General features: G+C 40.3%; 1 protein-coding gene across 1 annotated transcript in view; it reads left to right on the top strand.

Annotated features, from left to right (window-relative positions):
- Positions 1-2,498: 2,498 nt before the first annotated feature.
- HIBADH (3-hydroxyisobutyrate dehydrogenase) overlaps positions 2,499-25,305 on the top strand; it is an 86,169-nt gene continuing 63,362 nt past the window's right edge. Inside the window, exons 1-4 of the mRNA XM_084896402.1 lie at positions 2,499-2,714; positions 9,127-9,287; positions 15,380-15,489; positions 18,222-18,343. Of these exons, the coding sequence (XP_084752528.1) occupies positions 2,624-2,714; positions 9,127-9,287; positions 15,380-15,489; positions 18,222-18,343 (484 nt within the window). The 5' untranslated portion in view covers positions 2,499-2,623. The remainder of the gene's footprint in view (positions 2,715-9,126; positions 9,288-15,379; positions 15,490-18,221; positions 18,344-25,305) is intronic.

The raw sequence follows: 25,305 nt of genomic DNA, 5'->3' as shown, positions 1-25,305 counted from the left end.
CAAGACTATCTGCAATCACCTTTAAATAGTAATCCTTAAAAAATCATAATGCTTTTGATAGAGTTCCATGAAAATCTCAGAGTCTTAATTTATAAATTAGTAATCAGTATAGGGCTTCTGAAAGGAGATAGTAAACTACATGGTGTAGACCAGTGTTTCCCAACCTTCTCTCATGATGAGAATCACCTGGTGGAGTTGTTAAAACACAGATTCCTGAATCCTAACTAAGAAGTGCTAAACTAGAATTTTTGAGAACATATAGGTAAAATTGCATACCTAACTTAGTGCTCTGTATATAAAATCTGTCTTAGAGCACTAGTTAAGTATACAATTTTACCTATATGTTCCCCAAAATTCTAGTTTAGCACTTCTTAGTTGGGATTCAGAAATCTGTGTTTTAACAACTCCACCAGGTGATTCTCATCATGAGAGAACGTTGGGAAACACTGGTGTAGACAAAGCCATCACATCAGTTAAAAAAAAAAAAAAAAGGCAAATTAAAAAGATCCCATGCCCAGCTTCAGGTCTGCCTGCTTCTATTTCTGAGCCCTCGTTGGAGTCCTAAGAGAATACTCACTGTTCATAGGAGGCAACCTTTTGCAAAGTAGTACTAATTTTCAAGAAAAGAGCCCTATAAACAACCTAGAGAAACAAAAACAGTAGCCCACAATAAAAATGACAAAAACAATCTGATTGGATATAAAATCTCAGGAGGACTGGGATATAAACTTTAGGAGCTGGGAGATCAATGGCTGTGTTGTCCAGTGTTGTAAATAGCTCCGCTATGTAGGTTGACATAGTTGAAAGGCAAGCACATTTCAGCAGTTAATTATAGAAACCTGTCCAGGGAGCTACATTTATTAGTTGCAGGAGGTCTATTCTAGCTAAAACCTAAATAAACCAAGAAGAGAGGGTCAGGTAGAAAATGCCAGGAGACTGTTCCAATGGTAGACATGATTCTCCCCCCCACACCCCCTCTTTTCCTTTCTTCCTCCTTCTTTTTGGTTGGTGTGGGGTAGAGACAGCCAAAGAAGAAAACTATTTTTGTATCAGTTGCAAATGGGAACCTGCACTTGGTACCAGTTCCTGGAAACATTGCTAGCATGCCCAGAACCAGGAGTGAGCCAGCATGGAAATTATCCAATTTCTTTGCTTTTTCTTTAGGCACTTCCAACTCCCTGAGTGACTGGGCAAAAGGTCAAAGTCAAATCTGTTGATTCTGCTACTTAGATTAAAAGGTTGGGTGAGCACAATTTAGGTAAATGAGTAAATAAAATGAATTGGGGGTGAGGGGGAAGGTAGCGAGCATCCTGGGGTTCTGATTGCCCTAGCTTCTCCTCTCTCACCTTCCTCCTGTACTACCCTTCTAGATAGGATTCAAGTCTTGCTTTTGTGTGTCCCTGACTCCCAACTCTTTGATGGAGAATTGGCAAGCCCTGCAATTATCACCAAAGAGTTGAGATCCAAATATGTACATCACAGACAGAAGAATGAATAAATCTCTCTGGCACGCATACACACATATACCCTACTTTCTGGACTTTCCTGTACCTTCAGTTTTGCTTACAAAAATGGATGCACAGAATTTTAAGACAATGGAGAAATATATATTGGAATCGAGAATATGACTTCCTAGAAATTCCACCTTTTAAAGAGAACGATTTTATCAACTTGTTTTCCTACTCTTTCCCCAATGTAGGGAAGCAAACTGTATGTTCGTGTTGTTAAATGACATCACAGAAATTAAAAAGTTATGTTATTCATGGTAGGTTTCTGGCCATTGTTTCCCAACGAACAGACAGACACTACAGAGTACTGCTGCTAGCATGAAAAGACCCACGTATTACTGCAGTTAAAAACTGGCCCCATGTTTTGTTTTTGTTTTTTTAAAAATATATTTTATTGATTTTATACAGAGAGGAAGGGAGAGAGATAGAGAGTTAGAAACATCATGAGAGAGTCATCGATCAGCTGCCTCTTGCGCACCCCCTACTGGGGATATGCCCTCGACCGGAATCGAACCCAGGACCTTTCAGTCCCCAAGCCGACACTCTATCCATTGAGCCAAACCGGTTTCAGCTGGCCCCATCTTTTCAGGGAGTTTCTTCTACCTAAAAATTGCAGCAGCTGCTGCGAGCCACAGTTCAGTATTTGCTGCAAGAAGGCAACACATGCAGCTACACCCCTCCGCGGGGGGTGGTTCTGGGGCGTCAGGTGCTGGAAGGAGGCGTCAGCGAGCGGCAGCCACCGCCCCCCACACGCCCTCCGTTCTTCGGTAAACAAGCGAACTCCCGCAGCCCGCTCATTGGGGGAGGAGCTAGGGGGCGGGGCCAGGGCGCCTGAGGAGGGTATTCCGAAGCCTCATTGGTGGTTCTCCAAGTGCGAGGACCTGCGAGTCTTGATTGGTTGGCTCCCGGGATTGACAGCACCGGCCCTGACGGGGCGGTGCCTCCGGGGGCCGCGCTCCGCCCCGAGCGGTCGCGTGCCTGCCCCGAGCGGCAGAGCGCGTGCGCGCGCGGTCCACGCCGGCGCCGTGCCCGCCCGCCCGCCCGCAGGGTACCCTCGCAGGCACTGGGGGAGCCGGAGCTGCGGAGGTCACCGCGGGGAGGCGGGGCGGGGCAGCATGGCAGCCTCCTTCTGGCTCCGCGGAGCCGCCTCCGGCCTCCGGCCCTGGAGCCGCGGGCAGCGGCCGGCAGCGGCCAGCCTTGCAGCGGGTAAGGACCTCGCGCCGCCTCTCCCCGTCCCTCCGGCGCCCACCTCTCGCGACCTGACGGCCCGAGAGGTGTTTCCCACGGGCGGCGCTGCGGTTGGGTCGGGGCGCACCACCCCACGTTTTGGCTGGTCCCTGGGCCTGGTGTCTTTGCGCCGCTGTGTTTCCCCCTAATGATACCTTTGCCCCCCATCCAGGTGGATGGCGTTCAGCGCCCTTTTTGGGGGGACGGTGGGAAGACCTGGGGGTGGAGGGAATCCGATTCAATCCTATTGGGGTCCGGGGCGTGCTCCTTCGGGGTAAGTTAGGGCTCGAGGACCGGTGGGGGGCCCAGCCACAGGGGCGACCTCGCCTTCACCCCTGCGCCCCCTGGCTTTGCAGCGCCGGCTGGCGTCCAGCTCCCCTGGGGTGCACCCAGGCTGGGCGCCCCCTTGGGCGGCAGGGCCTGATTTTCGTTGAATAACCACCTTAATCGTACAAGATGGGTTTATACAAGTGGTGTCAATGCCAACCAGTTGGTAAGTCATTCAAGCAAAAGTTTTCACTCACCCTTGACAGCCCGCGAGGCGGGCTTCCCTCCGCCCCATTCCTTGGAACTGTGCTCCCCTGAAGATGGCACTTGTGTCAAATGATTAACCCAAACACTTGACACGTCTTCAAAATCGTGACCTGAACCTATCCTCCCTCCCTCTTCACCCATAACATTACAAGTTAGGGAGGCTAAGCATGGACTTGGGAAGAGACAGATTTTAGACCCACAGAGAGAAAATCATTTTCATTTTCCAGGTGAAGTGCCTGAGGCTCCTTGGGCAAGGGAATTAGGGCATCTGTCCAGCAGGATCGGGAGCGTTGGTTCTTGATTCTTCCTCATTCCTGCATTTCCTGGCACACCAGGATTCCTCTTTGATTGAAAAATTGGTTGATTTGTGAGGACACTGCCATTGTGTTCCTGTAAAAGTTTGAGAGTTGTAACGCTGCACTGCAAGCTCATACTCAGGATCCTCAAAAAGCCTTTGTATTTTAAAAAAATATATGTTTTATTGATTTTTTTTTTTTTTTTTTTTTTTTACAGAGGAAGGGAAAGGGATAGTGAGTTAGAAACATCAATGAGAGAGAAGCATCGATTTAGTTGCCTCCTGCACACTCCCTACTGGGGATGTGCCTGCAACCAAGCTACATGCCCTTGACCGGAATTGAACCTGGGACTCTTCAGTCTGCAGGCTGATGCTCTATCCACTGAGCCAAACCGGTTAGGCATATATTTATTATATATATATATATATATATATATATATATATATATATATATATATATATCTTTGATTTAAAATACATCAGTTTGGGAATTGAGGTCTTAATAGCTTCCTCTCAGTATAAGCTGAGCAGAAGAGTGAATTTCCCTGACTTGAGAAGGGCAGGCAGGCTTCCTCCATGTGATGCAAGAGAACAGATGTCTGATACAGAATCACAGTAACAAGATACAGACTCACTGAACCTGCCAGACTTTATTGTAACTGCTGTTTGAGCTACTGTCTAAGCTACAAAAATAAAAAAATAAAAATTAAAAAAGCCTCCCACTTTAGAGAAACTTAAAAAAAATCGAGTAGCCACTTTTTCACAGTAGCAAATGTCGCACCAATTTTCTCATGAAGATGCAGTTCTTTCTGGTTTGATTAGCCAAGGAAGACGTATGTGCTGTTTTGTGGTTTTATAATGTGTTCAAACGATGATTTAATGAACTCTGGGTGCACCTTTTCGGCTTGTCAAGTTAATACAACTCGGTAGAAGAGCCTGGGCCCCCAAGCTATAACAACTGTCTATGTAAGCTAGAATGCTGTTCCATAGTGCTGGTTAGACTATTTCTGCACGTGATCTTGTTCCTTGAGTCCTTTGACCCAAAGATGCTCTATGGATATAGATTTATAATAAATTTTAAATAGTTCTTTTTTGTGATGATTGTTTAAAAACAACTCAGTAGTTGTTTTGACTCTGGAATTGTTTTAAATGTTTCTGTTAATAGTTTGGTACAGAACTGTTAAGTTTTTTCAATTGGAGTCTTAAAGAAATTCTTCCTGCAACTTTGGAGCCTAGAGACATTAAGAAAAGAACCATGTCCAATAGTAACACATTTAGTGTTCTGAAATCTGTGGGTTGTTTGTCTCCATTGTATACTTAAGATGTTTATATCAATAGGGTGCTAGTACTATAAAGAGCCATATAATTGTTTACTACTTTAAAAAAATGAGATCTGAAAGTTGCCAATTAATACTGCCTCCTAATATTTAAAGTGTCAAAAAGGATATAGAAAAATAAGCAATATTAAACTATATATATATTACTTTTTGCTCACCATTTAATAAAAGTAAATTTTATATTTTACTTTTGAAGGTAAATAAATTTAGTTTTATACTTTTTATACAGATTTTTAAAAATCTACACACCTGGGCCCTCTATAATTTCTCTCCCTACCCCAACAGCAATAAATAAAATATTTAAAATATTGATATAACTTGACTCAAAAAATGAAAGTCTTTATAAAGTAAGTCTCCATCCTTAGTTTAGTAACTTTTTTTTGGAGGAGGGAGCAGAAGAGAGAGACACATCAATTGGTTGCCTCACCCCCACCAGCCAGGGGAATGAACCTGCAACCTAGGTATGCCCACTTGACTGGGAATCAAACCTGCAACCCTTCGGTTCCAGGCCTGACGCTCTATTTAGTCACACCGGCTAGGGCTCCAACTAGCTTCTTTTCCCATCAGTATCACCTTTGTATTGTGTAGACTGGCTTTCTACCAGCTTGATTTTAGCTATGTTCTTTTTTATTTTTTATTTTATTTTATTTTATTGATTTTGTACAGAGAGGAAGGGAGAGAGATAGAGAGTTAGAAACATCGATGAGAGAGAGTCATCGATCAGCTGCCTCTTGCATACCCCCTACTGGGGATATGCCCGCAACCAAGGTACATGCCCTTGACCGGAATCGAACCCGGGACCTTTCAGTCCCCAAGCCGACGCTCTATCCATTGAGCCAAACCGGTCCCGGCTTGATTTTAGCTATGTTCTTTGACTCTACTATTTCTACACATTAATGTGTGTGACTTACTTAAAGGAAGATGCATTATTTAAGTTTGAACATTTTTAGGATAATAATTTTGTTATACTACTTTAAATATCTGCTTTGTTGGGAGCATATTCTTCTTTTTTTAAAATAGTGATTTTTTAGAAAGAGAGGGAAAAAAGGGGCGAGGAGAGACGGACAGACATTGATGAGAGAGAAACATCATTGATTGGCCACCTCCTGTACCATCCCCACTGGGGACTGAGCTGCAACCCAGGCATGTGTCCTGGTAAGGAATGGGACAGGGCAGGAGCCACATAGCCGGGCAGGGACATACTCTAGACCACATGTGTCAAACACAAGGCCCGCGGGCCAAATCCAACCCGCCAGGCCTTGCAATGTGACCCGCACCGCGCTGTCATCACTGCACTCCGCTGTCAGTTTATAACATTGTCAGTTTATGACTGTTCAGTAAACCATTCGGCCCGCGATTTAGGCTGGATTTTAGATTTTGGCCCCTTCTCTGATTGAGTTCGACACCCCTACTCTAGACTGTACAAGAACACCCTCCGATGCATCACATTAATTAAAATCTGTTTCCTTAGACATTTGGCATATGACTTGTAACTTGTGCTACTTCTTGACCATTGATAGCAAAAGTAGCAAATCTTATTCACTATCATGTGCCAGGCACTGTTTAATGCTTTACCTGTATTATCTCAAGCAGTTACAATAACCTTCTGAATGAGTTACTCTTGTTGATACAAATGTCTGGAGAAGTTAAGTAACTTGTTAGTTCAAGGGCATACATCTAGGAATTAATCTTGCGTGGATAGGAATTTCAGTCTTCTAAACTGAGGGTTCTTAAATATATCACTGTCAGTAAATAAACTCTTCTCTTATGACATCAAAGCACCTAATTATATAACCCTTTCTTGAACTTGGCCACCAGCAAAGATGTTATGAAGAGAACTGAGCCCTTGTTTAAGGCTTCATCTTCATTGATTTTCATATTGGCCAATTAAAATTCTGGGCCTGATTATTCTTTTTATTATTCTTTAAAATTTTTAACTTTAAATATATATATATATATATATATATATATATATATATATATATATATATATATATATTTTTTTTTTAATCTTACCTGAGGACATGTTTCTGTTGATGAGAGAGAGAGGAAGGAAGGGAGGGAGAGAGAAATATCGATTGGTTGCCTCCCATATGCGGCATACTAGAGATTGAACCCTGTAACCTAGGTATGGGAATCAAATCTGAGCCCTTGCGGTGTATTGAACAACGCTCCGACCAACGGAGCCTCACCACCCAGGGCAAGGGCCTCATTATTTGATTTTTATCTTTCTTAGAAAAGTAAGCAAGAATTTGTTGGCCAAAGCAAAAGTATACTTAGGACAGTGAAATAAGGAAGGGCATGGAAGAAGCAACAGGAGAGCCGAGGCTGGGCTGCTTTGGCTCCCTGAGAAGTCAGAGAAAAGGGGCTTCAGGGGGTTAGTCTGGCTGCCACTGCCCGTTGCTCCCCTGGTTGCAAGTCGCCTAGGGTCCCTCGGAGTTTGGGAGATGCATGCCTGTGGGGGCGGGAGAGGGGCCAGGGAATAGCAGATGTGTGTTCCCTAGAGGGAGTGCGCCAAGGGCCTCCTTGTTTGTTACCTCACCTTCAGCAGCTAACGTCAGCTCTCTACTTGAACTCTTCGAAGATCTCATCACTGGAATTGCTATACTGTCAATATTTCAAAAACTGAACTAGTCTTCTGATACAACCCCCCTCTGATTCTTGTTCTGCTGATGAATATGCTGTTTTCCATCATCATTGAACCTCTTGTGGACCGGAAAGTTGGGCACAGGACTCCTTTTAGACTCATTGTTTTAACTGTGCATTGGTGAGGTGATGTTGCACAAGAATGACACCCATATTTAATGGAAATGTTAGAGATGATCATCAAGTTAAGAGGAATTAAATATGCTTTTAACCCGAGAAGATCTCTGATTCTTAAGCATCAGGGCTTCAAATAATTTGCTTTTAAGAAATCTCATCCCATGTAGATTAAGTTCAAGGAAGAGTAGGGATTCCTAAAAGAGTGACTGTGGTTATTTGGTACACTACACAGTTTTAAAACTGGAGCCCTTGAAAGAAAAGGAAAAAATAAGGTGGGAAATGACAGGGGATAAGACAAGTGAAGTTACTTGTCATTCTTCCTGACTGGACTAAACCTTTCAAGGGCAAGGCCCATAACAGTGCCTGTCTCCCAGCTTTGTCATAGAATTGATGTAGTCAATATTTGTTGGTTGGACATCTAATTACAGAAACTGAAATAATTTCTAATATTATTTTCATGGTAATGCAGAGCCTCTTTGCTCTGACTTGCCACAGTGATTTAAAAAATGCTTTTGTGAAAAAAGAAGAAAAGACAATAAAACAACCAGCGTGCAGCTTTTTTAAAGAAGGACTTCCCCCCCCCTATAAATGGAAGTGCCTCTTTTCTGAGAGGGCACTGACTCCTTAGCCCAAGGGCAGTCATCTTTGACCACATGAAGGTAGCCATCTTGGTTGTTGCAGTGATGGTCAATTTGCATATTATTTTATTAGATAGGATAAATATAGTTATGAGGAATCTAGAATCCTTCACATAATAAAGTACCTGATATATATTTTATAAATGATAACATTTTAAAATTTATTGTTAAAAATGATAAAGTGTCTCTCCCCCCTTCATCTTTTCCACTCTCCCCTCCTCACTCTCTTCCTTCTCTCTAAAAATCAATGAACATATTCTCAGGTGAGGATTTAAAAAAATAAAAAAAGATGATAAAGGGATGTTCTAGAAAGAGATGGCTTACAAATTATTGTTTCCTGAAAAACTAAAGTAGGAGTTAGTCTGCATATACATTGTCATTATCTGTAAATGGGACTAGATCAGGGGTCTTCAAACTACGGCCCACGGGCCACATGCGGCCGGCAGAGGAGTCTGATCCGGCCCGCCACGTTTTTTGGGCAGTGAGCGCAGCCGAGGTGTTACAGTAGGAATTAGTAATTCATATAGTCCGGCCCTCCAGCTCTCTGAGGGACCGTGATCTGGCCCCCACTTTAAAAAGTTTGAGGATCCCTGGACTAGATCATTAGCTTAGAATTAGTCTTTAAAAAGTTTTTAATAGAAAACATCTAAATAACAGTTGACCAAACTGACACATAAATTCAAAGAAAAAGATGATGGTTGCCAAAGGGGAGGGAACAGGGAATGGGTACAAAAATACCGAACAGTTGGCTTACTAATGTTAAATGAAAGTTTGCAATAAAAACTGTTACCTGCTCTTATTGAAAGTACTGCATTGAAATCAGTGTGTTCTAGGTCAATGGCCTCTAAGACTCCAGTTGGATTTATTGGACTCGGCAACATGGGGAATCCAATGGCAAAAAACCTCATGAAACATGGCTACCCACTCGTTATTTATGATGTGTTCCCTGATGCATGCAAAGAGTTTCAAGAAGCAGGTGAACAGGTAAGGTCTCTTCTTAAGATTTTGATGTTTAAAAATGATTATACATTCAAATAAGTGCTGAAACAGTTCTTTTGAGAAGGAAAAAAAAAAATAACTGTTAAGAATCATTTTATTTCTGGTGGGAAACTACATCGATACTGTGTATAATCTTTAATCACCTTCAAACAGAAATGAAATTAAAGTTATGGAGACAAGGTCTCTCAGATTCCTGGAAATAAATGAGAAGGTTCTGGAACACAGTCTGAATTATTACTTTTTCCTTTTTTCCATCTTCCCTGAGAGACGTAGTGGGCGTGAGGAAGGAGAGAAGCTGGGTTCTGGGTAGCTGCCCCTCAGCAGTGCGGAGTGAAGGCTTGTTTTAGCTTCTGGTGTGCAGTTCCCAGCCCTGCCCCCCATGCGGTGGGAAAAGTTCTGTGTGTGGTTCACACTGCAGCAGCAAGCCTGGCAGGCAGAACCCTCTTTCCCACAGCTCCTCTCACATCTCTGCTGCCCAAGAGTCTCAGCTCTAAGAAGTCCTCTGAGTATTGATTATAATAACAGAAACGGAGGGCCGATGAATGAAGGGAGAGAGGTAAAAAAGCTGTGGGCCGGAGGGGAAGTATCGTGTCATAATAAAATGAAAACATTTGTTGACAAATGGTTTGTGCTAGCAGCTTAAACATTCTGAACAGTGTAATCTCCTAGGAATGCTACTTTAAAAGATAACATTAATTTCGATGAATAAGTTCTGATATAGTAAAATGTCAGTATTATTTCATATTTAGTTTTAAATATTTTTGGATAAAATAAAAGTTTCATTCTACTACAAGACAAAGTCAAGACTAGGGATAGGGATGTGATAGAAACATGGAGGTGAAAACCTTGAAACTTCTTGCTATTGTGCACAATAGTGCAATGAAGGGATTTGGGTTTAAAAATTCAGACTATATTTGAATTGACGGTTATGTTTTAAGGACATGTGTCTCCTTCTTCCCATAATGTTACTATGTCAAGTGAAGCTGATGAAATGACAATCTTTAAGAAAAGAGTTTTTTCCCCCACCCAAAGATTGTAGAATTGCTGGCTAGTTGATTTCTAATGTCTACTGTTATTGTTAGGGGGAAATTTTTAGGGAGAAAAGGTTACAAAATAGGCATATCTGGATCAAAAGCAGTCATCTGGTTCTAAAGATCTTTGGACATCTCCTTGAAGAAGTGCTATTTCTTCTTTCTTCTTTTTTCTAAAAAGCAAAATCTGGAGACTTAACTGTTTTATATAACTGAAGCGTTGGGGAGTGGTCTGATCCCAGGCACAGCTGAATTTGGGGCACAGATGTGGTCAGGTTCCTTTCTGCCTGCTCTTGGCCCTGCTTTCTACCTAAATTTTCTCATCTTATAAAGTGGGGATAGTAATAGTACCTTCCTCTTAGTGCTAGAGAACCTGCACATAGACAAGTGTGTGGTATTTCTACTGTTGTTGTGAATGTTGTTGTGTCTCTACCATGTTTCTCCCAAATCTTCACTCTCAACACCACACAGAGAAACACTACTGTCCTGGCCGAGTCATTGAGTCCAGAGTGCTTTGGAAGAAAACGTAGACATGTTTTTAACGGAAAGAAGGATGATAAAAAACTAGGGGATAGTGATTTGACAGCATCACTGCTTAAGAACATGTTCTGCACCATCCCTTCCATGCCACTTGTATTTTGCAGAAGATACTGATTTCTCTTCTAGCATCAAGGGCATATGACTTGTGCTTCATTTTTGTTTTTATTGTCTAAGGAATTTCCCTGGAGATGCCACTGGGATCAGTAAGACTGCCAAAAGTCTTACACTATTTCTGCATGAGTTTTCTGGTTGAACTGGGCTTAATTAGGTTCTCTTTTGTTTTCTCTTTAAAAACTTGGAAAGCATCCTGTTGTTCGTGGGTTGTAAGGCTGAGCATGTCTGGTTAAATAATTCCCCTAGGGCTTACTCTGGCATCCACTCAGGTCTTGTTAAACGAGAACTTTAAAAGTCTCTTGCAAAAGAAAAAAATAAAATAAAATAAAAGTCTCTTGCTGAGTGGGCTCCATCATTGTTTACCAAATGTTTCAAGATATAGGCACAGACTACTTCCGTCAGTTTTTAAAGCAGAGTGTATGCTTTTCTACTTGGGAAGATTAAAAAACACAAAGTGGCAAATTAAACCAAGGTCATGTTCATCTTATTTCTTTGCAAATTCATCTTACCCGCTTACTGGGAAGCAGTGCTGAGCTTGACTTCTGTGACTTTTGTCAAGAAGAGAGAGCGAGATTTTTCCTCTTAATGTAAAGCAACTAGTTAATGGTCTCCTTCCAATGGATATGCGTAAAGGAGATGCAATTCCTTCTGATTACCTTGGGGTCTGATGCTCTCACCCTTTCTCCTTCCCCTCACCCAGCAAAATAGGTTTTGTCTTTAATTTATCTAGTTTCCAACTCTGTATTGCACACCTGTCATCGATGTGTACTAGCAAAAATGAATCTAAATCCAGAGAAATTGGCTACAAAAACTTGTAAAGTCTGTAGATATCATTATACACAAGGGAGCCAATCTCCTGCAGTCAAAATTCAGATTATGGTAAAGTAGAGTTATCCTTATTCACAATAACATATGAATAATTGGAATTAGCAAGAGATTGTTCTGGGATGGCCATGACCATCTGACCATAGCCATGGCCCAGAGTGAGCCAGGCCAGTGTCTGTCCACAGAGGCGGAGGTGTGCTGGAGCCCTGCCATGCTATACCTTTGTTCTGAGTCATTGCAGAGGCTTCCCAACGCATCAGCACCCCCCTCACCCTCCTTTATTTATTTATTTATTTATTTGTTTGTTTGTTTGTTTGTTATAGAGGCTGTACCTTCCTAGAACTTAAGGTTACTAAATATGAAAGTTTCTTTGCCTACCTTCCCTTTCTACTTTGGAGATAGAAAACCTTAAAGATAACCCAAATCACTCTTCTTATTTTGTAAGTTCAGAAACTGAAGCCAGACAGGTTATGTGATTTGCACAAAATCACACATTACTTAGTGGCTGAACTATATGTAACTAAACCTGTGTGTCTGACTTCCCAAATTAGTGTTCCTTTCACTGATCCATGCCATCTTTGCTATCCATTCAATTAGCAAAGTAATTGAAGGGACTCTTAATTAGTTTGGCTCCTTTTTGTGGTTAGTGTCAGGCAGCCAACAAGGTTTGTGGTTTTCTCCTCCAGCTTTTGAGTCATGGCCAAATTTGTCAGTTATTTCAGACTTTTGAAGTCATTACGTGGAAGGCAAGATGATTTGAATAGCTGGACACACATGCCTATCTGTCTAGTAAACATGCCTTCTGTAGTACAAATTAGAGACTTATTACAATGTGCCAGTTGTATCCAGTCATTAGCTATGGCGCAGTTGTGGCCAGTACAGTGATCACATTCCAGCTATCACTATCATTGTGTGTTTTTTCCGGACCTGTGACTTTGACACTACTTTCCCGTATAATTGAGGGCTTAGTGGTCCTCTGGCAGCACAAGCATCCCAGGAAGCAGATGCTAGGGATGCGGGGGGCTGATTGGCCACCCCATGCACTTGGCAGTTGCATGAATTGGCACCGCCAATTTATTGGCATGAGAACCTTGGAGGTGTGAAGTATCCTTAGGTCTGTGAGCTAATTGTTGGTGCCCCTGAGGGCACCTCTCAAGGAGTTATCTAGATGGAATTGAATTTCCTTCAATGGAAGAGTTCCTCTCAATTCCTAAGAGAAAGTCTGAAATTGACTCTTAGACCTTGCGGCTTACTGCAGTCCTGGAAGACGTGCCATAGGAGGAAAGGCCACTGGGAGGTGTGCCGCCGTTTTTGCATTGTGTTTCCTTCATTTAAGTGAGAATGAACAGAGGCGGCTCTCTGTGTAACCCATGTCCTTGATGCAGTCCAGGAATAGAGAACTATGACTCCTACAACTTCTTTTTTTTTTTTTTTTTTCCTTCATCTTACTGAGCTGTATTTTTCTGGAGAGAACTTGAATGGTTTGCCAGGAAATAGTTGCCTCTTTTTGAATCTCAGAATTTATTATATTTGGGTGTAGAAATGGTGTTCATTTAACTTAATTATTTCTTCTTTTTAAAATATATTTTTGTTGATTTCAGAGAGGAAGGAGAGGGAGAGAGAAACATTGATGTGAGAGGGAAACACATGGGGGATCCTCCCGCAACCCAGGCACGTGCCCGGACCGGGAATCGAACCGGCAGCCTTGTGGGGAATGGGATGACACCAGCCACCTGAGCCACTCTGGCCAGGGCAACTTAAGTATTTCTTTGTCATTGATGGAAAAAATATTTTTTCCAGAATTATTGGTGGCAAATCCCTATGACACATCAAAATATACATATTAAAAATGTAAATTATAGACCTTAAAATGCTATATTGCCTTTAAAATGAAACATTAAAAGAGAGAGAATATCTTTTGTTTTCGTTGTTTTGGGTTGTGAGATGTTTGATATCAAGGATACTTGAGTGTCTGAAATTTTAAAGTATGACTTAAGAAATTTGTTTTAAAAAAAGAAATTTATGTTAAAACTACATTTATCTAGAAGGCAGGTGGTAGTCCGTTATGGAAAATTGAAATGTAAATTATTTCTAGCTTATAATATTTAGGTTACACGCTGTGCTTGGTTTCCCATTCTTTTACTCTTCATCAAAGATGACAAGAAAATGTTATGTGTATTTTCACCACATGAAATGCACAGGCTTTTCCATCCTTAAGGTGCTTACATTTCACTTATTATTCTCTAGTAGAGAATATGTCAATTTCTAATACATATGTCAATCATTCTATCGAGAAATCTTCAGTTATCCTCCTGTTAATCTTTGTCTTTTTCTAAAGAGAGATACAGCTTTAGAGGAGCTTTTGGGACAGTTGGGTGATGGATTCTTTCTGTTAAAGCAGAGTTTGAGTCAAGGGTGAGCTCCTGGTCTCTTCTGACTTCTTTGGTCGCTGAGTGGCTGGACAGATGAATCCAGGTGTATCTATGAAGGAAAGCAAGGGGTTGGGGTGTGTGAGTCAGGGTGTGTACATCCATGCGGCATGCACACATAAAGAGATTGGATAGAGCAACTTTACAGTCAGTTCCTGGTCATCATGGAAGCAGAAATGAGGGTTGAAATGAAAGCATAGCTTGATGTGTATTTGTATGTCTGTCTTGTATATAGTTTCCACATGAGTCTTGGTAGCTTAATGGTATGCTCTCAGCCTTCATGGTAGTACTCAAAATCAGTGCAGGAGTGCTCATGTCCTTGTCCTGACCTTTTCTTTTCTGAACCAGGCAGAATTCTTCTTCTGTTTTGTTTTGTTTTGTTTTGTTTTGTTTGTTAATCCTCACCCAAGGATATTTTTTCCATTGATTTTGAGAGAGTAGAAAGACAGTGTGTGTGTGTGTGTGTGTGTGTGTGTGTGTGTGTAGAGAAGAAAAACATTGATGTGAGAGAGACACATCTATTGGTTGCCTCCCACATGCACTCCACTTGGGCCAGGAATCGAATCTGCAACTCAAGTACATGCCCTTGACTGGGAATTGGATCTGTGATCCTTTGGTGCTCAGGCCCACGTTCCAGCTGTGAGATGCATGAGCCAGGGCTTTCTTCTTCTTCTTTATGAAAATAGAGACTAGAGGATCCAGGCCTGATCATTCTATTGTACTAGGAGACTTTTGCTGCCCATTAAAATACCTGTAAACCCTTAGTTTGGTTACCAGCCCCTCTTGTACTAGAATGTTTTTCTTAGTCAAAGTATCTACCAAAAAAGCATGCTGTTTAAGAATCTAAGTTGGAGGAATCCCTGAGAAGTCTGTTCCCAGGACTGTTGAGTTTTGCCCTTTCCCCACAGTTCACTTCACACTTTTTAAAATAAACAGTAGATTTGATTCTATACAAACTGCATCTGTATGTGTGTAAGAATGGACTCTGTTTTAGGCAGTAAACTTCTTGTCATTTGGAATCAAGGATGAGTTTTATTCACTGTTACTGTTATCAGCATGCATAAAAACTGGATCCTACTTTTGCTCTAGAAACTGCTTACATTTTGATTTAAACGTGTCTTTTAAATTTTTTTTAAAGGTAGTGTCTTCCCCAGCAGATGTAGCTGAAAAAGCTGACAGAATTATTACCATGTTGCCCACCAGTATGAATGCAATAGAAGCTTATTCCGGAGCAAATGGAATTCTGAAGTATGTATTTCTCAACTGTGGATATTTTCTCATTATGATAGTTCATGAATTTCACATTTGTTGAAACTATTAAGAAATTACAGTTACGCTGGTTAAAACTTTCCATGCTGTTTTCTTATTTCTTAAAAGTGCATGGTGTGGTTTCTTTCTCGTTGTAAAGGGTTTGTTTTTTCAATGAAGTCAAGTATGTGACTTTTGGGAACTCTTTTTTTTTTTTTTGCTTCCGTTTCTTTCCTTTAACTCTTGCATTAAACGTATACTTTCATTGGTAACATGTTTAAGAGACTTTTAAAGCTTGCATGTTAAACTCCACAAATGTTACAAGCATAATATGGTTTATAGAAATTCAGGAAAAGGTTTCGATGAAAAATAAAACCAAACATTGGAAAGAACACCATTATTTAACACTTTATTGTGTAATAAAAAGTTATTGTATGTCCTCTGGGTTAGCACATCTGCAGTAAGAACTTTGAGGGGTTGGAATTAAAGGTTAGCAGTTGCTCTTTAAATAAAATATAATTTAGGTCAGAGTTTCCCCTAGCCAGTGCCTCGCTTCCCTGGCTTCAAGAACCTCCTGGCTAATTGCTGCCTATTGCCAAGCCCTTGTGGTTTTGTTAGGATGACAGTGGTTGAATTCCCAATTTAGTTTTCTGCTCTTACTGGTTCCTGTTCCTGACTTGTTTTGTTGTTGAATTTCAGCAAATAAGTAGAACAAATGGGTAGGTTTTGAAGAAACATGAAGAGTTAAAACGAAAGGGATTCATTTCATGAAGCTGTAATATGAAATTTGAAGTTTTTGGAAATTGAATTGCTTTGGAAAACTAACAAACCTGGAAGCAAAAGACACTTGGATATAGGCAGAAAACTGATAAGATAAATGTTTAGTTTCAGGGAGGGTTGAAACACACTAACTTTGGATGGAGCCCTCAGGCCCACAGTGTGTGTGTGTGGTCCTGAGGTGACCTAGCTATCTTGTTACCTAGTCTGTTCCAATTATGGCTCTGCTTCACCTCTCAAGGAAAAGTTACTAAAAACTTGGGTGGAGAGAAATCCTACGTTTATTAATACCCTTTACTAACGAATATGGTGGCCAACTACCAGAGCAGTCTTATTAAGGGCGTGCTTTGAAAGAGTTTGGCTTTACTTTGAGCTATAATTTGCTTTTCATGGTTGGTTCTTGATTTTCTTCTGGGTTAGGATAATTTCTCCACATCCAGGTGCATGCATAATTTTTTAGATGATTTCCCATTTTTTAAAATAAGATCTTAAAATTAATATCACTGAAGACCGGTAAACTTAATTTTTATTTTTTAAGTTGCATGAGGTGAAAATCTACGTATTGGGGTGATCTGTATTAGAATATATTGTTTCATTTTCCTGTGGAATATACACCATTACTGCACTTGGACCAGATCAATGTATATGTCTAAAATTGTTATAAACACTTTATGTGCTATTTTTTTCTATAGGAAGATTTTTATTTTCTGTAGTATTTTGAAATGATTATATATTTACCCCTTTAATATTTCTATTTATCCAGTTCTAATTTTCCAGTCATAATTCTGATTAAATGTCTTAGGAAGTTTTAATTAAAGGTTACCCATATGCCCTAGCTGGTTTGGCTCAGTGATACAGTGTTGGCCTGGAGGCCAAAGAGTCCCAGGTTCAGTTCCAATCAAGGGCATGCACCTTGGTTGCAAACTCCTCCTTGGTTCCGGCCTGGTCAGGCCATGTGCAGAAAGCAACTAATCGGTGTGTTTCTCTCACATTGATATTTCTTTCTATCTTTCCCTCTCTCTTCTCTCTAAAAATCAATGGAAAAATAACTTTGAGTGAGGATTAACTAAAAAATTAAAAAATAAAGGTTAACCATAGTCCTTTAAATAAAATATAATTTAGGTCAGAGTTTCCTAGCCAGTGATATAGAGTACAAAGGAATTACCTAGGTATATTATCTGCACTTATAATACAAACAAAAATGTTTTACTATAAGAATGCCATTTAAATATTGGTGTGAAATATGATATATGAAAAGGCTTCTTCCCTCTTTTAACAAAGAATGTGTATAAATTTACTATAAAGAACAAAAAGACTTTGTGAGATTTCCAGGTCCATTCCTATATTTCCCTTTCTGCCAGTTTGATATTTTAATTTGCCTTTAAAAAATTAGTATTAAAGAATACACCATCCTGAAGCATGGCTAAATTTCAAATTGCTTATGTTCTACCGAGTGGAAATTATATGGATATCTGAAATTTGCAATCTTTTTGAAGGCAAATAAATTACTTTTAAAAGAAACCTTGCTACTTAACAAACAAACAAACAAACAAAAAAACAAAAACAAAAAAAACACATCTAAATCCTACCAAATACCTCTTTTAAAGTTCATAGATACTTTAAATTGCTTAAGTCTTAGCTTACCTATTTTATTATGATTAGAGTGTATTTCATCTAAAACCAGAATTTATACCATATAGTTTATTAGATTATTTTGGTTTGTTTGAAAGAGTTTGGGTTTACTTCAAGCTATAATTGATCTGAAAATGAATTTGAGATTTTGAACCATTTCTGATAATTATTTAATACTAAACCAAAGATGACCTTGATATCTGGCAGCTTTTAGCAGATTCTGGTTCTGTAGGTAGTTGCATGAAATGTATATTTAGCATTGTAAACTATATTTTTAAAGCTATGTTTTTTTTAAAAACCTACATTTTTATTTATTTACTTAGAGAAGTGAAGAAAGGCTCACTATTAATAGATTCCAGTACTATTGATCCTTCGGTTTCAAAAGAATTGGCCAAAGAAGTTGAGAAAATGGGAGCAGTTTTCATGGATGCCCCTGTTTCTGGTGGTAAGTGGTATTAAAAAAATGCACACCTATTTCAATTTGTCAAATGTAGCTAGAGGGGGCCAAAGGAAGAAGGGGGAGAATAGGAGACATCTATAATACTATCAACAATGAAAATAAAATTTAAAAAGAGTTGTGATTAAGATTTTGTGGTACCCAAGATATATCTAGTTATTTTTAGACCTGTTACAGGAATTCTCAATTCCTTCATTAAAAATAAAAACAAAATGAATTATGTTATTTAGTGCTCTCAAACACATTGCTTATTCTTGATTCAGATAAAAGGAAACCACAATTTTAAAAAGATGTAAATTTTTTATTCAAATTGCTGTGGGTAGGGATAGATCAATTCCTGGAACTTGGACTTTTCAGAATGGATTTAAGAAATAATGAGCTTGAATAATCTTATAACTTAAAGAAATTGACAAGAAAGGAAACAGGAAAAAAGATCACTTCATAAAGGAAACATTAGGCTGAGTTGATTTTTATGGATGAATGTTACCAAAATTTCAAGGAGCAGATCATCTCAATTCTATACAAACTTTTCCAGACAATAGAAAAGGAGGAAATGTTTTCCAACTAATTCTACAAGAGCTGTATAACTCTGATACTTAAATCAGACAGAAACATTGTGAGAGAAAAATTATAGGTCTATATTAGTCATGAATGTAGAAGTGAAAACTTAAAAAATACACCAGCAAGCCGAGACCGGTTTGGCTTAATGGATAGAGCGTCAGCTTGGGGACTGAAGGGTCCCGGGTTTGATTCCGGTCAAGGGCATGTACCTTGGTTGCAGGCATATCCCCAGTAGGGGGTGTGCAGGAGGCAGCTGATCAATGACTCTCTCTCATGGATGTTTCTAACTATCTCTCTCCCTTCCTCTCTGTACAAAATCAATAAAATATATTTAAAAAAAAAAATACACCAGCAAGCTGATTTCACCGTATATAAAAAAGATCAAACGCTACAACCAAGTTTGGTTTATCTCATATATGTACAGATGGTTTAATATTAGAAAATCTATACATACATTTAATCACATTAACATTTAAAAATCATGTGATCATCTCAATCAGATTAAGAAGACCCACTAATAAAATTCTCAAAGCTGACTATTATATCAAATATTAAAAGTGGGTGTCTGGGTTTTTTGGAATGGCATGATTGTGGGTATTATGATTTTCCATGATTTCCAAATTTTCCAAATTGTGTAATCAAATACCATATGTATACACACATAAGAAAATATATATATATATATATATATATATATATATATATATATATATATATATAAAAGGCTAATATGCTAAGTGTCTGACCAGTAGTTATGGTGTGCACTGACCACCAGAGGGTAGACGCTCAATGCTGGAGCTGTCGAGCTACAGTGTCTTGGTAGTGGCGATTCTTGGGGGACACACCCTGAGACCATAGAAGAGGGAGACCGATTCTTTGTGGGGCCGTGCGATTCCATCTTCGGCCATCGGTTATGTTGTTGCTGGGGCACTGTTGGCCCGGAATCTGGTTTACTGCACATTTGTGTTTGCGTTCCACACCCTGTACAACAGCAACTTTGCAGAGTGCCCTCTCGCACTCCAGGGCCCCGTGGAAAGTGTCGGAGAGCCAGTTTCAGCCCGATCCCCGCAGGCCAGGTCGAGGGACCCCACCTGCTGGAGGGACCCTGCTCACTCTGTAAACACCAAGGAGGGACTGCAGAGATTGGCTCCAGGGTGGGTCCGGCCCGTTTTGTCCAGTTCCACCCCGCCAGTCACCTAATTAATTTCCTTTCAATGTGCATGAATCCATGCACTACATCACTAGTGTAATTATAATTGTATAGCAGTGGATAGTGGAACAGCATTTTTATTCCAATTATATTAAACTTAATTGTAGGCTTTGGAATTCAGAAATAACAAAATATATTAATTTAAATCAGTTTCTGTTTTTTCATAAAGAATATAATGGTTTGTAAAGCTATCTTATATATCTTAAATATTTTTTAATGTAAGTGGAGGTATAAATAATTATCAGCCCCTCTAATTGTTACATGGAATTGGTTAAGTAGGATTTAGGAGTAAAGATTTACAACGTGAGCCTGGCTGGTGTGGTTCAGTGGTTGAGCATTGACCCATGCACCAAGAGGTCACTGGTTAGATTCCTGGCCAGGCCATATGCCTGAGCTGAGGGCTTGATCCACAGTAGGGGCATGCACGAGACAGCTGATTGATAGCCCCTTGCTTGCAAGGGGCACGCTTCATTCTTGCTTTCACACAATGAACATTTATTGAGTACTTCGTATGTGCTAGGTAGGTTCTAGGCACTAGATTTACAGCTTTGAGGATATTCAGAATCTTATCTCATGGAGCTTATATGTATAGAAATAGAATAAACAAATTAACAAAGATAATTTCAATGATAAGTGCTACGAAGGAGAAAAAGGCAGAGTAAACCGTTAAGGTGACAGACTCCTTTTCTGTGGAGTTGGCAGGCTGCCCTCTGGGGAAGTGACCTTTGAGCAGATATGTGACTGCACAGCCTGAGGGGCTCTGAGACATTGAACAAGCTCGGTGTTGCCGAAACCGGTTTAGCTCAATGGATAGAGCGTCGGCTTGGGGGCTGAACAAGCTCGGTGTGTTCTCGAACGTTTGTCTGTATCACCAAGACGCACAGGTAGTTCACTCAGTTGTTAAATTGAAGCACTTACACATTGACACCCCTCGTGTTTAAATCACGCCTTTGCTGAGCAGTTTGTAGTTTCCAAAGTAAAGCTAACTGGGCATTTTATAATGGGCTAATTAGTAATACTGGCCTCATTAGTATGATGCCCTAATTTAGTTATATGTCTTGTGTAAGTCACATTTTTATAAAAATTGTCATCATTCTTTAATGTCCACTGTTGTTTAGTCGCACTGTCTTGGATATAGGCATGTTTTCTCTAAGTGTGGAGTGGGTCTGTTACTGCAGAGCTAGTTTCTATTTGATCAGCTCTCTCGTGTAATGAATGCTAGACATAAAGCGAATTAAAAACTATTGTTTGTGACTAATGACCAGGACTGCTCAGTCTGCTCTCAGGGCATAATTAGAGCACTTAACTGCGCTTGAATAATTGAAGAATAAACTCACTGACTGCCTGACATGTCTGTAGATTTGCAGAGAGACCTTGAGCGGAGTCACTCTGCAGTGGCACTCGCAGCTCGCCCAGGGCTCTCTGTGCTGGCAAGCCTCCCTGAGGTGCTAAGCTGTATTGCTCCAGTTAGGGTTTAATGTCAAATTAAAAAATTGCACTTGTGTATACGATTGTGTAACAGCTCCCTCCCAGGAAACCAAGTTTTATACTCGAGTTGGCTGGGTTGCGTTTCAGTGATTTGTGTGAGGTATTCTTACACCGCGGAGATGTGAGCGCACAGCCTGTGGAGGAGTTTCTCTTAGCGCTCGCCGTGCTGGCTGACTTCTTCAGAAAGCCTCACTGGACTCCCATTCTTGTTTTTAAAATCAAGTGTGCAGCCTGGCCTTTCCCACTCACTGAGCTGGGTATGTGCTGTGTTTTCCACTAGATCTGTATCTAATTTATGGTAAAGGGACCACAAAAACAAAAATGATTTCTATTTTGGCACCTACCGCCATTGTAGTTCAGGGACTGCTGGCATTTTCTTAGAGAAGTTTATAACTTGGCACTTTTACTTGGCTTTGGGCCGAGACATTGCTATTTCTGTCCAAAAGCAAATTCTTTACCAAATTTCATAACTGAATGTGCTGTGGTTTATAACGTGTGGAGGGGGAAGAGCTGTCACAATAGGTCTTTGATGCTCTGCTACTCTGTTTGGTTACAAAGTAGAATTGTGTGTGGTGTTTATGCATACATGTTAGTCTTTCCCTAATCTGATTTCATTGTTTTTAATGTTCTGAAATAAGTTGGTTTAACATGATTAATAGAATTAATTTCTATGGGTTCTTCCCTTTAAAGAATTATATTATGTGATGATATTTTTTCATTCTTTTTAACTTATCAACTTCTATTATTTATTATTAAAGTAAAAAGTACTTTGTGGCATTGGTCTTTGTATGAGAGACTTGAAAAATTTTAAATAAAATAAGCCTCTCCTTGCACTAATTTGGTGGTATTTAAAGCTTTAGTGAAAGACAAATGTCATATGATTTCACTAGTATGTGAAATATGAAGATTAATATAAAGGAACAAACAAAACCGAAACAGTCTCATAGATACAGTGAACAAACTAATGGCTGCCTGAGGGATGGGGGTTGGGAAGCTTTGTGAGAAAGGTGGCAGGAAGTGCAAATTGGTAGTTACAAAATAGTCATAGGGACGTAAAGTATAGCACAGGGGGATATATCTATCTATCCATATAAAAGGCTGATAATGCAAAGTGTCCCCTTGGGAGTTTGTCTGGGAGACTGGGAGTTCGCTTGCACTGACCACCAGGGGGTGGGGCGGAATGAAGAAAGATCCCAGCTATCGGCCAGGGAAGGAAAGCCCCGATCGGTCTGATCATTGGTCAGGCCTAGGGACCCTACCTGTGCACAAATTTTGTGCACTGGGCCTCTAGTAGAGTCAGTAATATTTGTGAGCGTGAACCAGCAATCTTTTCCGTCAAAGAAAGGAGGGGGTCACCCTCTTGGGCTCCTCCTTACCTCACTCCTTCCTCTGAATTAGCCAATTGTGCAGTTATGTGAATCTGAGCTTTGAGTTCTGACCAATCAAGTCAGAGTCAGAGTGAGGGGCAGGGCAGACCATGTTAGAATAAAACTCAAATAGACTTCCTGAATAAAACTTGAATGGACTTTCCATTGGGTGTCACCGTTGCCTAGCATTTCCAATATTTTCTAGTAACTATAGGCCTGGTGCACGAAATTTGCACAGGGCCAGCAGTCAGGGCCCATCTGTGGGGTGACCATTGGGGCGATCGGGTCCCTGCTCACACCCGCCTTGGCCTGGTGCCATCCGCTCACTGGCCCTGCCCCCCCTACCACCGGTCGCCATCTGTGGAGTGATCGGGTGATCGGGGTCCCTCTTGCACCTGCCTTTGCCTGGCACCACTTGCTCACCTGCTTCACCATCCTGCCACAGTCCGGCTCTCGTTGGGGCCCATCAGTGCTAGCAGTGCTTCCACTGCCGCCCACTGCCGCCCACTGCCAGCGCTATGTTGCCAATGCCCTCCATGTTCTGTGCCGCCCCCTAGTGGTCAGCACACGTCTAACTAACTCCTGGTCGGTCGAACTCCTGCCCATGGGGACAATTTGCATCTTAGCCTTTTATTATGTAGGATTATTGGTACTTACAAAATAGTCATAGGGATGTAAAGTATAGCACAGGGGAATCAATCTATCTATCTATCTATCTATCTATCTATCTATCTATCTATCTATCTAAAAGGCTGATATGCAAAGTGTCCCCTTGGGAGTTTGTCTGGGAGACTGAGAGTTCTGAAAATATTAGGGGGAACATTTTGTAAAGTGTATGATTGTACTATACACCTGAAACTAATACAAAATAATACTGAATATAAACTGATTAAAAATAAAGTTAAAAATAAAACTTTAGTAACTGAAATAATTAAAAAAAATTTATAACTGTTTAATGGACAAATCCATTTTCTTAAAAATAACATAAGACTCATCAATACTGATATACCAGAAATGGGTTCAATATGTTAGCCATTCACATCTATCCGTAACTTCACAGGCATACCCTGGAGATATTGCAGGTTGGGCCCCAGACCACCATGATAAAGCGAGTCATAATCTTTTTGCTGGTGGAGGGTCTTGCCTTCAATTTGTAAAAAACGCAACATCTGTGGAGTGCAATTAAAGCAAAATGCAATAAAAAGAGGCATGCCTGGACTCATTACCCTGTATCCATTAGGTATCCTTTTTGTGTCTGGAGGATACCTTTTGCCTGGGATTTTCTCCAGTTTGCACAGTTACTTCAGATATGCATGGTAAATAAATTACAAAGATTTCTTTGAAATTAGTCTCGGAGAAGAGGTGCCCATAAAAACCTCTTTTACATTCTTTGGCATGCATAAGACTCCCTTACAACAGTGTCATGGGCAAGAGCCCCTATATAATGTGTTAATGAGTTCTTAACACGTTTAGGTAAGACTGCTGACTCACTGCCCAAGATAACATAGTTGAGGCAGCTTTATAATTTGTCTCCTAAGAAAACAGAAGAAAGGTTTAGAGAAGCCAAGATGATCTCTTCACTTAGGTTTTGTATTATTACCATCATTTATTGTTAGTCGTATTATCACTAACAACAACCTAGTTTATTTCTAAAAATTTACTTTCTTGCAGTTTGCAAATTCCCTCCTCTGCGAATCTGCAGGCAAGATTTTAATTGCACTGCAATTTCCAGTCAAGTACCCATTACCGGGGTTGCTCCTGCCAGGCTCTGTCCTGTGGTGGAGGGACACTGTTCTCCTCACATGCTTATGTGGGAAAGTGCAGGGATAAGGCAGGGGTCCTACCTGCAGCAATCCTGGGGTACTTTTAATGTCTTTTAATTGCCACTCAGGATGTGAGTCAGACCAGACACAATTGGATCTGGTGACAGTTCGTGACTGCCTAGTGGTGTTTACATAAAGGTGAAGTAGATTTAATAAGTAAATCTGAAGCTGATACTAATGTATAATTTATTTTTCATTAACATCTATCGATTCTTAAGTAGTGTGAAATTAGTTCCAGTATACCTTATGTGTTCTGTGTCTTTATTTTGTTTTGCTTGTGATCCCTGGATAGCATTGTTGCTGGGAAAAGGGGGTGGAGGAAATGGAATTAAGAATTTGACAAGGATCTTGTTATCATGATCAAACCACGATCAGACTTATTTTCTAGATGTTTGATTTTCTTAAGACAGTATGATGATGTTAGCAGGTAAAAAATATGTTGAGTCTAAATTCTTCTCTGCGTACATTTGCCATATGGTTCTGTTTTGTTTTGTAGTCCTA

The sequence above is a fragment of the Pipistrellus hanaki genome (genome assembly GCF_964339955.1).
Source record: "Pipistrellus hanaki genome assembly, chromosome: 10".
NCBI classification, from domain to species: Eukaryota; Metazoa; Chordata; class Mammalia; order Chiroptera; family Vespertilionidae; genus Pipistrellus; species Pipistrellus hanaki.
This window is presented reverse-complemented; position numbering and strand designations above follow the sequence as displayed.